Source organism: Chlorocebus sabaeus, chromosome 9, assembly GCF_047675955.1.
Source record: "Chlorocebus sabaeus isolate Y175 chromosome 9, mChlSab1.0.hap1, whole genome shotgun sequence".
Lineage (NCBI taxonomy): Eukaryota > Metazoa > Chordata > Mammalia > Primates > Cercopithecidae > Chlorocebus > Chlorocebus sabaeus.
Window position 1 is genome coordinate 20,933,429 of NC_132912.1, and position 17,185 is coordinate 20,950,613.

Below are 17,185 nucleotides of genomic sequence, written 5' to 3' on the forward strand. Positions count from 1 at the left end.
TTATTTATTCATTTATTTTAGAGATGGAGTCTCACTATGCTGCCCAGGCTGGTCTTGAACTCCTGGGCTCAAGAGATCTGCCCACCTCAGCCTTCCAAAGTTCTGGGATTAGAGGCATGAGCCACAGCACCTGGCCAAATTTGGCATTGAAATTGGGGGTTTCACAGATGCCCTGAAGCTTCTCCCTGCTCTCGCTTTCAGAAAATTCATAGATCTCTAAATTAAAGTTTACCGGCCAAGGAGGTCAAGAATGAAAATTAAAATAATGGCTTTGCCTCTGAAAAGTATGATTTATTTGGCTCCTTAACTCTACTTGATGGTTACTTCTAACAACATAGCATAGGATGCTACAAAGACGATCAGAACAATAACATAACTTACATTACATTTTATGTGACACAGGTAAATAAGCTTTTATTCCCATAGCATAGACACCTCTGGACTTCTGAAACAGAATCCTGCGACCACTGCGGATGACACATAGACTCTTATTAAGCTGCAGTTCCAATGCCTGAGTAGCCTGAACTGCTTCTATGATATGGCATTATTTAGCCTTTGTGCCTGAAACAGCCCTGATGAGAAGGATCTCGCCACCTCACGGCATGGCCCATTTCATTTTCAGAAGCTTTCTTTGTAATCTGTGCTTATAAAATTGTTAACAGGGGATAGCTAATAAAATGGCCTTCTAAAAACTCTACACTTCTCTCTCTTTCTGGCATTTCTTCCTTTCAGGCATTTTCTGTAAGTGTTCATCTAGCTAACTTTACCTTATCATTCTAGTTTGAATTTAAGCATCTGAGAGTGTTTGCAAATTGACTTTAAGATAATAGTTTGTTCTAATAATTTGTCAAAAGTTGAAGAGACTTTTCATTAGAACCCAGAATGTCATTAAATTTCTGAATTCATCCAATACTCCAATTTAGGATATCACAAATCTGATACTATTTGGACACAGTAAATGTTTAGTTGTTTAATTATCACAGATACTGTCAAATAGTTCTACTTTCTTGCCCCTCTTGTTATTAGGTAAACTCTAAGAATCACAATTTTAACAATAATAACATTGATGTACGCAAATCTAAAGAAATGTTATGACAGTTGCATAAATCTTTGAAATAGCTACCTTATTCAGAATCCAGGTTTTTCTTTATTAACAAGTTCAGTGACTAATGACAACAATGGAAAGCAATGCTAGAAAGTGAGTGCATATGTATCTTTCCCAGTGGTGTCTATTTTAGTATAGGATAACATGTTAACAATGTCAGTGGGAACCTATTCTGACAAATGATAGATTCCAAAATATACAACCTGGATTATTTTTCATGTTAAGTTTTATGTGGCAGGGATTTGTGTATTATAGACCTATTTATGCTATAAGAAGTTGAGAGCTATTGTGTGCTTCCAAAGAAATGAGGATGCAAATATCAGAAAAGTTACCTTCCTAAGGAGGTATAAAAGCAATAATAGATTGTTTCCCTTTTCTTTCTTTATTGTTTAATTGTTGCTTGTCACATATCAAGTGTTGGGTTGTAATTATCTGCTTTTTAAAGTAACCCACATTATCAGCAAGTGCTTAGGTGGCCAGATATTGGCAGGAAAAATAAAGGGCATATTAGTCACAGTCACCCATGCAGAACCTTGACATCATATATTTTAAGCTGCATGTTGCATAACTGAGATTAGTTTACTGCCAAGTCAGGTACACAGTGGACATTTAAATTTGTAATAGTGAAATACTTAAAGGTGTTCTGCAAAGAATAACTATGCTCAGCACTTTTCAAGAGTAATGTATTTTCAGACTACTTAAAAATAGCCAATGCATGCTGTGCTTAATACCTAGGGGATGGGTTGATATTAAACAGGTGCAGCAAATCACCATGGCACATATTTACCTATGTAACAAATCTGCACATGCTGCACAGGTACCCCAGAACTTAAAACAAAAAAAAATTTTTAAGATTATCTAGGTATCTCTACTTAAAAATAAAAAGATTCTGGGGAAAGGTGCGGCACAGTGGCTCACACCTGTAACCCCTGCACTTTGGGAGGCTGAGGTTGGCAGATCGCCTGAGGTCAGGAGTTCGAGACCAGCCTGGCCAACATGGCGAGACCCTGTCTCTACTAAAAAAAAAAAAAAAAAAAAAAAAAAAAAAAAAAAAAAAAAAAAAAAATTAGCTAGGTGTGGTAGTGTGCGCCTGTAATGCCAGCTACTCAGAAGGCTGAGGCATGAGAATAACTTGAACCCAGGAGGCAGAGGTTGCAGTGAGCTGAGATCAAGCCATTGCACTCCAGCCTGGGTGAGCAAGCAAGACTCCATCTAAAGAAAAAGAGAGATTCTGGGGAAATTCTGGGGAAAGAAATAAACTTACTTAATAAGAAAAAGAGGGTTGGAAATGGTAGGAAAAATATAGCATAGTGTGTGGTTAAAAACCTAGACTCTGGGGCCAGACTGCCCATATTCATGTACCCGTGCTGCCATTTACTGGCTGTGCCACTTTGGCCAACTGACTTAACCTCTCTGTGCTTCAGTCTCCACAACTCTAAACTGGGGACACCTCATTGGGTTGTTGTGAGGACTGACTAGCATAAATACACGTGAAATGCATCGAACAACTTCTGTGTGTTTACTATTATTAACCTAATATGTGAAATGAAGAATACAAACTATGTAAAAGGAAGCATATCCTTGGAAAGATAATTTTAAAATTCCACAAAATCCATGTTACGAGTATTTACTGAGCACTCTCTGTGTGCTAGGAACTCTTCCGAGACCAGAGCAAGGAACAAGACAGATGAGGTCCCTGCTCTTGTGTAGCTGAGAGAGCTAAAGAAGAGATTAACAAAATAACATCCCCAAATTTGATTGTTCGTGAAGAAAACACAACATTAAGATGAACCAGAAAGAGGTGAAACATTCCATTTAGAAATTCTGTTTTAGGAAATGCAATAGATTAAGAATGCCTTATGTGTTGATATGCTACAAAGAGAAAATTACTCTTAAACCCTTCTGGATTCAAAATGAGTTTACATGATGACAATTCTTAAGTTCCTCTGCAACTGGCAATCAACAAATTGTAACTTCCACCTGATAGGGGCTCTTTTTGGTAGCCTGAGATATCCTAAAGGAAAAACACAATCCACAGAAAAGGAAATTCAAGAACCACTTGTTTAATTGATGAAGCAGATCTGTAGATACTGAATGTAACCATTATCTTTTTTTTTTTTTTTTTTGAGACAGAGTCTCACTCTGTTGCTGTAGCTGGACTGCAGTGGCATGATCTTGGTTCACTGCAGCCTCAACTTCCCAGGCTCAAGCAATCCTCCCACCTCAGCCTCCTGAGTAGCTGGCACCACAGGTATATGCCAATGCATGGCTAATTTCTGTATTTTTGGCAGAGACCAGCTTTTGCCATGTTGCCCAGGCTTGTCTTGAACTCCTGAGCTCAAGCAATCTACCCACCTTGGCCTCCTGAAGTACTGGGATTATAGGCCTGAGCTAGAGTGTCCAGCCCCATTATCTCTTTATGTGGCTTTTAGCAAGCTATTCAAATATTCTCTACTGAGGGACCATATATGAAATTAGAGAATAGTTTAATATTTACTATGAGAATTTCATCCATGTAAGCTGTCTAAATGAGATTAAGATTTGCTCTATAAATTGTGTTGAAAGGGACTCAGAAAACAGTAGCACGTGACTGACATACACCTGCATGTCCTTTCCATTTTCTGCAATTTCAACAGCAACTACTGACAGCACATTAACCAGTTGCTTTCAACTTTCATTTGGTATTTAACACCCATGATGAAGACATTTTATTAAAATGCTAAGTAACTGTTTTCCAGTTATATGTTTTATCTACATAATTAAGAAACACTTTAGAAAAAGCCCACCGCACTCTGGAGCTGTGTAACTTCTCTTGCAAAAACACTGTCAATCGTGGCTGGCATCCGCTTATAAAGAGAATTAGAAAGATCTGCTTTAATGGTGCCTTTATATTTTGCCTGGGGGGGAAAAAACAGGAAAAAAATTAATAAATAAACTTCCATTTTTTTAAATTGTGAATTTAAGAAGAAAAGAAGAAACTTTCTTCCAAAACAGAATTGATTTTAAAATCTGCACACCATTTTAATTTTAGATACTGGAGTTGACAAACATATTCTGAAGAGATAGAAATAAATCCAATTTATCATAGAGAATGCTTTCAATGAGACATGCAGGGACATAACGGCTGTCTTTCTATTTAAACACAAGCACATGTCTAAAAGTAAATCTATTTGTGTATATTGACAGTTTCAAGCTGGATGAGTGAGCAAGCAATTCGAGTTGTTCCAGAAAATACAGGTCGTTAGAATCTACTATCTAGAACTTGACAAAGGACAGCGTTCTTTTATTCAGGTCTTCTCAGCCTCCTCCTGTTCCAGGGGGAGGGTGGAGTGCTTTTTGGTTGTTTATGTGCCTACCCACCTCTAACCTGCACTGTCTGTAAGCCATCTCAATCACTACTCCAAAGACAAACACTCTTTCCTCTTGGGAAAACTAAGGTTCAAGGGAACACAATAGATTGCTCACTTCCAATATTTTGCTCTGCAATTAACTCCTTCAGGAAACATAATCAATAATGGAGAACATCAAGTATTTATCTGCACAGGATAACGGAACACAGCTAAGACAAACAAACTGTGTTCTTCCATTATCTGCAGACGAGTTCCTGATGTTCTTCCTGCTCAGAGCTAGATTTGAGTATTGATTTATTGAGCACAGATCCTGTGCAAGCCTTCAGCTGCCACACGCTTTGGATTCTGGTACCTAATGAAATAAAATGTACTGATTTCATTCAAAATTGTTTCGCGTTAGCAGAAATAATCCCAAGAACATCCAGTTGATCTTTTTCCAACATAATTTATGAAACACTAGAGGTCAGTCATTTACAACACAATTTCATTCCTTTTCTTTTCAAACGTATTTCTTCTAAGTGATCTATTCACAGACTACAGTAATGCCTCATCACAGAAATCATCATCGTTAACATTATGCTTTACAATGCAACATAAACTGTAGTTCCAAATGCTTTCAGAAAGAAACTACAAAATTTTTCAGCAGAAAAATGAATGTAGCGTACTCCTCAGTCTGTGGTTTCATAATAGGTATCACTGTTGAAATGAATTTTATCCTACTCCAAAATAGTTTAAATTCATTTAACATTATTTATCAAAGATATCACATTTTAGAAAACTGGTAAATCTTATTTATTTCCAAAATGATATTCAATCATTTATCTCTAATATATCTATTAGGAAACAAAATAATGGAACTTCTAAAGTGCAGTGCTTTCTACTTAGTGAATAAAAAGATGCCTTTTCAAGAGGAATTGTATATACATAAGAAAGATTTAGAGTCAAAATACAGACATGTATAATAAAATACATAAACCATACATAGTAAAATATGTCAATCTATATGAGTTAAATGACAGTGCATCGCATTAGATAATTATGTAGCTATTACTAACATTCAGTAGTGCTTTTGAAAATATTCTCCATCTCTTTAATGCACAGACTTTCACCTATATAAAAAGAAAAAGAAAAATGCAAGCCAGTTTGCAAGCTTTTGATACCTTACCTCAGAAATAAAAGCACCAATATTTTTTACATGGTTTAGCATAGGAGTGTCAGTCACAAATGTACACTTATCCTTGGACTTTTTAAACTCTTCTTTATAATGGATCTAAAAAAGAGAATGATTTACATAAGAAAAGAAAAAGAAAAACAATTCTAATGGCCTTTTTTGAATGAGAATTAGGTCGATAAAGTCCATTTACTGAAGTAAATACTCAAATGTGAAAGGGGCCTCAAAACAAGCCAAGTTAAATAAACGGATATCCAGCACAGGATTGCAAAGATGATGAGGCACAGTGAGGAAAGACCATTCTTTAGATAAGCGAGGGTCCAGTTAAGCATCAACACCCCGGATGATGGGTCCTGTTTACCCAGCCTGCCCAGTGCAATTAGCAAGCATGTGCCATCTCACTCCTACAAGTGTCCTGGTGTTTTGTTGCTTTTAAGCCTTGACACTTAAGCCTTTGGCCAAACAGAAACATAGCTGCCTACCTCAAGGTAGAAAATAAGTAGTCAGCATGACAGATGTGACCAATTAAGAAGTAGAGGCAGAAATCAAATGGGGATCACTATTAGCGTTACCACCTAGACATGTTTGATTAGAGCAAGTGGCTTAAATTGTGGCCACCGTGGGCTTCCTGTTACTAATTCTTCCCAATTTGTGAGCACCCATAGGTTTCCCAATCCTCCTCCCCAGCGCAGAGAAGTGCTGAACCTACCCAGAAGGTTTGCTATGTGGTAGAGATCATTCCAGAATGCCTTCTTGCTGGAGATCAGCAAGAGAAAGCCCAGTGAGGCTTAGCCAAGCCTGCTCATCTCTTCTCTGCAACTCACAAGTCAAATGACTCACTTTCTTCCCCTTTGGGGAGAGGTCAGAATTGTTAGGCTGGGGGAAGACCCGGGTTGACATTTCAGCCCAAAAGAAGTCAGGAAATGTGGAGAAGGACCTAAAATATAATCACACTGTCACACTAATTGCCGCACAATCTGGAAACTGGGAGGCAAAACGATGACTCCTTGAGAAGATGGAGGTAATTTGCTAAAAGTTGTATCACTCTGTAATATAGTCATGTTTATCCTCCCAAGACCATAAATACTTAGACTGAAAAAGTGTTCCTGTTTCAGATGATAAATTATATGTTCTCCCTAATTATAACCCAAAAGTGGAGTTGAATTGCATATATTACCTGGTTCTTAGAAGACGTGAATAATATTGATGTTATACACTAATGGTACACGGAGATTTTCCCATATGCAAACCTGATTTGAGGGGCATTACTTAACCTGCGGTAGAACTAGATACGGATTAAGTGAAGTTATTTCAAATTGCCATATTTCACTGCTGTGACTCTTGGATATCAGATGCCTACCACATTAAACATTTGCTTTATTCATGAAATCAACATGAGAACATATTTATCTTATCTGAGCACTAAATTACTTTTTTTTCTTCTCAGAGATTAGCCATAATTTTAGGTTCCTGCAAATCACCCTCCTCAGCTACTAGTAATTAAACTGTTAATGGCAGTATGATAAATAGTAGGCTATTTTGATCATACGGAGAAAAAAGTATCTCCGTTATATAATTAAGTGTGAGAGAAAATAGCCTATCATTAGGCTTAAGTTTGACTCATTATTTTTATCTTTTGCCACCATCTATTCCCCATCACATTCACATTCTTCACTGCAGTGGGATGTGCTTGTGGCTACAGCCTCCTGATAAAGTCTGGCACATGCAGAATGTTCAGGACAGGAGGACTGGATAAGGGTGAGGTATTTACTTCTTCTGTTAGGCAGACAAATAGTTCAGTCTTAATTGTGGACTGTGTTTTTTTCTTTCCTTGGGTCTTTATTAAAAAGATACATATATTTGTATATCTTCATTGAAGGTGTATTTAAAATTTAAGATCTTTTACAATTGTACAATTCAAGAGAAATTGTACAATTTGTTGTAAGTAACACACAATCACGTGTGATTTCAAATGAATTATGCAATATAAATGACAATAAGCAAAGAATCTTAGATTTTTAAATATTTAAGGAATATTTATATAAATAATAGTTACATATTAGTAGCCTTCCTATGCCAAGATAATAGGAAATGATCGCTGAAAGGGAACTATATTGGTCAATGAAATAAATCTTAGGTAACCTAAAAATCACTGAATAGATGGCTATATTTTATTACAACCATGTCTACATCTTATAATCTCGGGTTGACACCACCTATTGGATAGACTGACTGGCCACTCCCATTGTCGCCTATTAAAAGAGCCCAGATGGATTAATGAGAGCAGTCAGGCTCCTGCCCCAGCCCCAGAGGACAAACTGATCTAAACCAGGCATGGTCATGCCATTCAGTGTTTGGCCTGGGGACACCACAAGCTCTGCGACTTTAGTGGAAATCTTCCCAGAAGTGCTTCTAGCATTTCTGATATAAAGGGAGAGATGCTGCACAACCCTTTGACACTGTCTTCTACCTTTTTCTTTCTCAATCACAGGGAAGGCAGCGGCAATGATGCATTACCAAGGAATAAGCCACCATACTAATGACGACAGAATAGAAGGAAAGGAGCCTGGGAGACTGATAATATCCATAGTATCCAGACTGAACTACCTACCTCCAGGCTCTATATGTGGCGGCTGGGGAAACAAAAACCTACTTGTTAAGTCATTGTGTTAGAGTTTTCCTGTTTTTACAGTCATCTGCACTCCTAACCAATACACAACCCAACTCATTTTCACACTGAAAAACAAAAAGGGCAAAATGGATGACTTCATGATCATTAAGACGTCCCAAACATTGACCTTCTCTTTTGCCCTTACCCACGAATCCCACAATGTCTTCATTACAGTTAGGATGAATTTAGTGCAGGGTCGCTTCCTCCTCCTGGCCAAGTTTCTTTGAATGAGTATGAGATCAGCCAGAGGCTGAAATCGGATGACAGACATGGAGATGTTTGAGGCTCTTTCCTTTCACAAGCATTCTTTTTTTCTGTTTTTATACTTTAAGTTCTAGGGCACATGTGCACAACGTGCAGGTTTGTTACATATGTATACACGTGCCATGTTGGTGTGCAGAGAAATGCAAATCAAAACCACAACGAGATACCATCTCACACCAGTTAGAATGACAATCATTAAAAAGTCAGGAAACAACAGGTGCTGGAGAGGATGTGGAGAAATAGGAACACTTTCATAAGCATTCTTAACTGAAAGTATCTGGAAAGCCTTTTCACAAGTGAAATCATACAAGTTACAGTCAAAAAACCATGGTAGAAAGAATTATGGCTCCATTATTATTTAACTGGGCTGGTCATAGCTAAGGTCACTCTCCCAGGTTTTCTGATACCATCTAAGCTTTCTCTGGAGGAGTAACCATAGAATTTAATGTTTTTGGCATTGAAAGGATTTACCCACAACAACGTTCATTTGCCTGGAAAATATTCTTCCTGCTGCCATGCAGATGAACACGCTAAAGAGCCTTGAACTAAACACGGAGTGACAGGCTGCATGCAGATGTGGTTCACCTGCTCTGTGGAAGGCTCTTTCTGCCTAATTCACAAGAAATATACAAAAGATTCCCTTTTGCCCAATCTTTTTTATGACTCCCCATCAGAAGGCTACTAGATCCATGATTCTGAGTGCTCAAGAGAGTGGATAGGTTTAATTTAGTCAAGGAATTGATTAGATATTGTTAGATTAGACTAACAGGACTAAATATGAGAGAAAGTATATCTGCAAGAATATATCTGAGAAAATAATAGCATTATGTGATTAACAGAAAAATAAAAGAGGCTGCCTCAGAAGACCAGCTGTTCTTCAAGACTGGGAAGTGAGTTGTGCAGAGGGAAACCCCATAATGTTGGTAGAGCAGGTGCAAACCAGAAACTAGGATGGGGGAGAAACAGAAAGAAAGAAAAATGCCTTATGCTGATTCCCGAAGTGAAGCCACTTGACCTGAAAAACTGACATTTCTCTCTATGGAGAATTCGAAGCAGTGCAGGCCTCCTAGGGCTGATCTCTAGGCCAAGCTTGCTTAACATTTCTACAAATTGTCTGACAAGGGGATGATACAGCAGTGTCTACAGGTCAACTGACTCCAAGCTGTCTCGGTAAGGGAAACGGCAAACTGAGATGAACTTCAGAAGTTTTCAAAGGGCCAGGCAAGAGGGCAGAAAACTACAGATTAGAAACTACAGATCTAGCCCTAGTATGGTTAAAATAATTCAAACTATTATTTAAAGATGATGGGTCCTAAGCTAGGAGCTACAGGTCAGAAATTAGGAATTAAATGGCTCTGATGGTCTACAGATCATCAAGCTAATCTAACAGCTTTCTGCAGCTCCCAAGTCTAAGAAACTCTTCATAGCATCATAAAGGGTGCTAGAAGCTAAGCAAAACATTATCCTACTCTACACATGATCTAGACCGTCCACATCTGTACCGTTCTGCACAGTTCTGATTATTACATCTTGGTTATTAAGGACATAGGAAGGCTGGAAGAAGTTCAGAGAGTAATAATTAGGCCACACCATGAAGAGAAGTCCATGAAACTATCCCTCTCATCTATAAAAACGAAGCAGGGCCAGCCTGCTGGTTCACACCTGTAATCCCAGTGCTCTGGGAGAGCGAGGCAGGAGAATCACTTGAAGCCAAGAGTTTGAGACCAGCCTGGGCAACATAGTGAGACTCCACCTCTATTAAAAAAAAAAAAAACGAAAATTAGCCAGGCACGGTAGCACACACTTGTAGTTCTAGTTACTTGGAAGGCGAAGGCTGGAGAATCACTTGAGCCCAAGAGATTGAGACTGCAGTGAGCTGTGGTCACACCACGGAACTCCAGCCTGGGCAATAGAGTGAGACCCTGTCATAAAAGGAAGGGAAGGGAAGGGTAGGGAAGGGACGGACAGGGCAGGGCAGGGCAGGGCAGGGGAAAAGAAAAGGAAAAAATCTAAAAATTAAATAAGTATCTCAGCAAGTATAGAATTCTATTTGGAAGCAAAATGTGAATGTGAACACAGATATAAATGAAGCCACAATAATAATGTCCTAAATATTTAAGTAGTACATTCTACCATGTAACAAATATCTCTAATAAACAGAAAGTATGCCTATCTGTTTAATTTTACCTACATGGGTGTGAAACGTATGGCTTTAAGCTTTTGCAAAATGATAAAGGCACCACCCCCACAACACATTGGTTTTAAAGTCACTGATAAACAATCTTACCCAAAACAACTCCAACAAAATCACCTACTAACTACAGTTACCACTTTAGTCCTGATGGTTTATGTAATACAAGTTAGCTCAGTTACAATTGCACTTCAATAAAAATATATCAAAGCTGGAAGAGGTTAGGAACTTAGAGTTTTAGTAGGTAGTATTACTACTACTAATAGTAGCGTAATAATAATAAGGCAAAGAACGACATTTCATGGAAATCTACAGTGAGAGATAACTTGGCAGCGTAAGAGGGAGGCCTTTGTGTTCAAATATTACTGCCGCTGCTTAACTGTGTGACCCAGGCAAGGTACTGAACCTCTCTGTGCCTCTATCTCTTCACTTCAAAAATGAGAAAAAGCATAGTGCCTACCTCGCAAGCTGCAATCCCTGCACATAGTACTCACTAAATCTTAACTGTTGCCAATATTGTTATTGTTGTTGTTGTCATTTATTATTATTGCAATTTACAAAGAACTTTCACATACAATAGCTAATGACTATTAAGTAATAGCACAAAGAAATACTTAATTTAAAGGGTAATTACATCACATGTCAAGTATATGGGAAAGGGTATGATTTCCACCACCATCCTTTATGCTTGTCTTCTGGTTTGTCAGAAACAGCCAGTCATATCTAAACTGTGATTGGATGGATGTAAAAGTAAGTAACAGACAGAGTAGTTAATAACAGCTAACATGTATGGAGTACTCACAATGTTCCAGATAGTTTATTCAGCATTTTAGATGCATTACCATTATTTAATCTTATTATAAATGTTACAGCTGAGGGATGGAGCCCGGCCAGGTTACATAACCTTTCCAAGGTTATTGTGGAGTCAACCCAGGCAGATTGACTTTGGAGGACATGCCAGCCCATTGTCCTCCTGCCCAGGACTGACTTCCCTTTGAAAACAAACGTGCAAAACATTCTGATCATCTTGCTCATTATCAGCAACAGAAACAACCAGTATTGTGCTCATCTCTCTAAATGAAGACACAGGCACATATTGACTCTACAGGAGTTACCCTTCCTCTGGACCAGCAATCCTCTTAGAACTGTTAATGAGGATCATCTAAATTCTCATTCCTGGTGAGCAACATTTTTCCTTGTACTTCTTGAATTCTAGCTTACATATTTAACATAAAACTATACGTTCAATCATTCAATATATTCTGGGATTCCCTTGAAGTGTAATATTGACCAATCCCAGTTACTAAAAAATGTCACAACAAAAATGCCCCTTGCACTAATATTGTTCTCTAATATCAGGGTTCTTAGCAAGCAGCTCGGTCATCCACAAATCCTGAATTGTAAATAAAAGTTATATGCATAGATATATAGATATATAGATATATATATATGCATTTTCCTGTTCTGAAAGACAAGTCCATTCATTAGATTCTTCAGAATGCCCCAAAATGTTAAAAAATGACTACTCATTTAGATAGAGGGCCTCCCAAGACAAATTACATCATTACATTCATTTTAAAATCTTTGGGAGTTCTCAAATGGAATAAATACTGCAATTCAATGCCTTATGATTTCATGCCAGAGTGACAGCAAACCTCATAAGGGACAGGATTCTGGATTAAGAATGAGGAGACTTGCTCTAGCAGAAATTCTCTGTGTAGGTGACCTTGGCGAAGTCACTTAAAATTTCAGGACTTTGTTCCATGATCTGGAAAGTGACTGTGTTTTAAAAGGTGATTTCAGGGTTTCCCCCACAGCTCTATGCCTCTATAACATAATAATACCACAGGTGCAATGCAAAATAAGACAGAAAGTACGCCAGCCACTTACATCACTAATGAGTTGCGTGCATTTTCTGGCCAATTCCATGCTTAAGTCTTCAATAACAGGCTTATAGAAGACCTATTTGAAAAAAAAAAAAAAGAAAGAAAGAAAGAGAACATTTTTCTCATCATCAATTTAGAGGAACAAACGCTGGTCATGAGTATGTTTTCTTACTCACCCGGTCTTCTTCATTTTCTTCTTCTCCTGTTGTTTCTTCTTCAGTTTCATCTTTTACATCCTCAAATACAGGGACCCTCATTTTTACCCTTTAAAATATTTATTTTTAAAATTTACTCATGTGGCGTCCTTTTTCGTACCACAGCGCCCTTGAGATGCTGATGTCTCTAGTGCTCTGTTCAAAACGACCTTGCCCAAGCCTCAGCCCTATTTAGCCCACACTTCACTGCTTATCTCAGTGGTGTGTGAGTGAACAGAACAGGATCCCAGAGGTCTACCAGGCTGGCCTCACAAGTGGACATAACATATTCTTGGGCAAAACTTGATTTTATGAACTTTTAAAGTCAACATTTTTTCCACTGGTTAAGAAATCCAAAAGAGAAAATTTATTTATCTTTTACTAATTCTATTCATTCATAAAAGAGTATAAAAAGGACTTAGAGATTCCACAAAAACTACTCAGCTCTAACACTCAAGATAGCACAGTCCAAAGCCTGTTATCTCAAAGACTCCTCATCTCTGTCTAAATAAAGCTTTCACTGGAATGTCGGACTTCTTTCTGACTTGGGGTAGAGAATCTGGATCATTCAAACTCATTTTGTTAACCCAAATTATATGTTGTATCAGACACACCAGTACTTCTCACATCCTAAAAAATACCCACTTTATATTAGCTGATTAGAGGCTAGTTATTTATTATGAAAAGCCCTTTGAACCACTTCAAAGAATCTATTCTGAGTTAATGATGACTGTTAGTCTTATACTGGCGAGTATGGTATTGTATTAATTGTAAACATCATTAAACATGAGAAGTTGCAGTTAACACGTTGATATATAATTTAACAATTCTAGAAACATCACTGTTTCAAAAATAATCATCATCATCTTTGAATTCTGCAATTCTACTCATCATGTCAATTTTTACAAATTCATTGGCGATGTGCATTATTACTCAATGGGTACCCCACATTCAGAAAAGTTTGGAAAAATAAACCATCACAATATTTATAATGTGGTATATGTCCTTGGTTATGTAAAACCAAGGTTAAAAATACATTTTTCAAAACAAATATTTTAATGCCAATTCAGGCAATTCCAAGACTCTCTACAACTCACGATTTATTAATCTGGTTATTTAAATCCTAGGGGAAATTAGTTTTACCAAGTCATAGCATATTAGCGTTGGGCATAAAAAAATACCCTACAAGGAATAGTAATACTGATGACAGAAAATACAAATTTATTAAAAATAATACATCATTCTAAGTAGCCAAGCATAACTCTTTTTCTCTTGATATCATATCTAGTTTTCAATGTGTTATTAAAAAAATGCCTTGGCCTTACCTAAACTGAAAACCCTAACAAGAAAAACATTCTACACAGTCATCATTTATAAATTATTTCTGAAATTGTGTTTCATGAGGCAAAACTTCCACAAAAGATTCTGGGGGAGAAAAGCAGGTTTCTTAAACAAATACGTTTGGGAAATCTGTACCCCAATCTCTGCCCCTGCCACTTAGAGATCTACAAGGCATATTGACACATTAGAAGTTCTGAGAAGACCTTCAACCAAAAAACCTACTTAGGCTTGCTTAACCTCCTTTTCCCCTGAACACAAAACCTATCTATCTCATCAAATCTAATCCAATTTAATCTAATCTACCTACCTACCTATCTTTCTATCTACCTATCACTTTTTTTTAATTATACCCACTACCCCAGAAAACTAACACTCCTCTGTGAAATATGACCTATTACTTAGGGAAATATTGCTCTATTCTGCTAAAATGTTGTGTTCTAGAAGGAGCTATTGGTCTTGAACTAGTTTTTGATAAAGGCTAAATTAATGGTATCACATATCCTGTTCACCAGCAAAGTACCAAAAAGAAATTGTCCCAAGCAAGCTAAATTTGGAAACCACAACTCTAAGATTACAGCCATATCATGCTGGCCCAGTACAGTGGATTCCACAAGGACATTGCTTGTACATTTTATTTGTTCCATAAAAGGAAAGAATGTGTGGATTTTAATTATTTCCCTCAAGTCCTCCGCTGGCCAGAAGACTATTCTAATATTCTATAGATCTATTACATTATCTTTACTGGGAAATAAAGAGGAGTCATTTCTGTAAACTTGTCTTGCAAATTTCTAGAAGTGTAGGGAGAAACTCTCGTCGAAACTGCCTGAGACACACCTTTTGGCTCATATTTGAGGAGACAGTACTGGTGTTGCTCAGGGTGACACCTATTCCCCAAGGTGAATTACATTCATCAGGCTTGCACTGCAGTTATTTCTCATTTCCCATCCTGTAATACGTTCTTAAGGACTCTTCACTGTGCTGCAAGAAAATAAGCTGTTGAGATTCAATGCTCAAAGGTTTGAAAACAAACACCAAACACTATGTGCAATGTGAACACAAATTTTCCATTTGAGATTCTAGAATCAGAATTTCAAGCAAAGGGATCCTGAAGAAATCAATACACCTCAAGCCCTCTCTTTCACAGATGACAAAATGAAGGCTGTGAAAAATTATCTGTCTCATTTACAAACTAGGAAGTACTAGGATCAGAACCTAACTAAAGACCTGTGTTCATTTGTTCAACAAATAAATGTTTTTATGCCAGGCACTGTGCTTGGTATTAGAGATACGATGGTGAATAAAACATCCTCATACTAAGATAGAGCAGGAAATAAAACACTCATCACTCAAGACTTGCTGGATGAAGTCTTCAATGGATTGCTTGGCAAGCTAGAGACAACATTACTTTTGATTGAATGTATCTTTTTTCCTTTCACCTATAATATAAAATTCATGCAAAGTTTTCTCTAAAAAATGTTAAGCCCTGCACTTCATCACAGCAAAGTTTTCTTGTCAATAGCTCTAAAATATGACAGAGAATAGGAAGAAAGTGTTCCTCATGGACAGCTATCATGTTTCAAAATCCCCTATCAACTTTTCCAAAAACCAAGCTATTTTAATAGATATTTTCACGTTGGGTTGCTGCAAAAGGAAAAATCTCCGTAGCTGCTCATACCTTTTACTTATTGGGCACTTCTTTTATGTTGTTTACTTTTCTACTTTAGTACTCTACCCATGCCTTGATACAGAATGAAACCAAGATGCATCACTTATGGTAAGACTCTCAAAGTCCAGGTCTGGGTCTACCATGTCCTCTAGGGCAAATTACTTAACCCCTCACTACCTCTAATTATTCATAAACAGAAAAACTGAGTTGCCAGAAGTTAATAAAAAGAAAGCACCAGCTGGACGCAGTGGCGCACACCTGTAGTCCCAGCACTTTGGGAGGCTGAGGCGGGCGGATCACGAGGTCAGGAGTTTGAGACCAGCCTGCCCAACATGATTAAACCCCGTCTCTACTAAAAATACAAAAATTAGCCAGGTGTGGTGGCACGCACCTGTAATCTCAGCTACTCAGGAGGCTGAGGCAGGAGAATCACTTGAACCCGGGGGGCGGAGGTTGCAGTGAGCCAAGATCACGCCACTGCACTCCAGCCTAAGTGACAGAGAGAGACTCTCTCTCTAAAAAAAAAGCACCTTAAAAATAGTGGAGCCCCTCACAAACACAAGCTTTATTTCAACCACCAATAAGGGTACACAGTGATGGGAAAAACACTTGGCATGAAAGGGTCTTCTCATTCTCTGTGCCATTAATATCCTTTTAAAGTTAAGAAGGGCCTTCTGCAACTAGACAGTTTAAAGATAAGAGCTCACTTGCATATTTATAATTCAGAAGTCCTCTGATCTTTTGATAGTTTGATGTTTACATGTAAGCAAATGTATTTCCTTAGCAACTGTCAGGTGGGTAATTCAAGTCTCTGGAGACACAGCCCTGCCAAGGGAACATATCCGTGCCACCATCTTGAGTCGTGCAGTGCACAACTGTCGTCACCTTCCTTGAGGTCACCTATGACAAGACTTTCTTGGTTTTTGACTAATGCTTCATACTTATGTCACTTTTTTCTCCTTTTTTTAATAATGATAGAACATGTGCTTTTCCCCAACATGGTGATACATGATTTAAAAATAAAAATTATAATAAACAATTGAAATAGATCCAGATTCAGTTCTGAGTGGGGGGAAAAAATACAGAGATAAACTGTTTTTTCTTTTAACTTGAAAAATGAATTCAATATTTCTTATTATAAAATATTCATCCTAAATGGTTAAGTGAGAGAAGAATTTGTTTGCCTGATTTGTTTCCCTGCCGTGATGGCTTTTCACACTCATTTTTTGTAAAGTATAGACAGTATCAAACTCTATACATATTGTTTTTCCTATACATATATACCTATGATAAAGTTTAATTTATAAATTAGAATAGTAATGACATGAAAAGACATTTCCCAAAAG

At 37.6% G+C, this 17,185-nt stretch overlaps 1 protein-coding gene across 3 annotated transcripts in view; it reads right to left on the bottom strand.

Moving 5' to 3' along the window:
* Positions 1-17,185, bottom strand: part of NEBL (nebulette) — a 380,625-nt gene that overhangs the window by 105,397 nt on the left and 258,043 nt on the right. Inside the window, exons 1-4 of one of the 3 annotated variants that reach the window (XM_037983387.2) lie at positions 12,815-14,045; positions 12,643-12,714; positions 5,621-5,725; positions 3,892-4,002 (exon numbers count right to left, since the gene is read on the bottom strand). The exons of the other annotated variants lie outside the window; for them this stretch is intronic. Coding sequence (XP_037839315.2) covers positions 3,892-4,002; positions 5,621-5,725; positions 12,643-12,714; positions 12,815-12,895 — 369 coding nt within the window. The 5' untranslated portion in view covers positions 12,896-14,045. Of the gene's footprint in view, positions 1-3,891; positions 4,003-5,620; positions 5,726-12,642; positions 12,715-12,814; positions 14,046-17,185 lie in introns of those variants that run through there. 3 annotated transcript variants of the gene reach the window in all.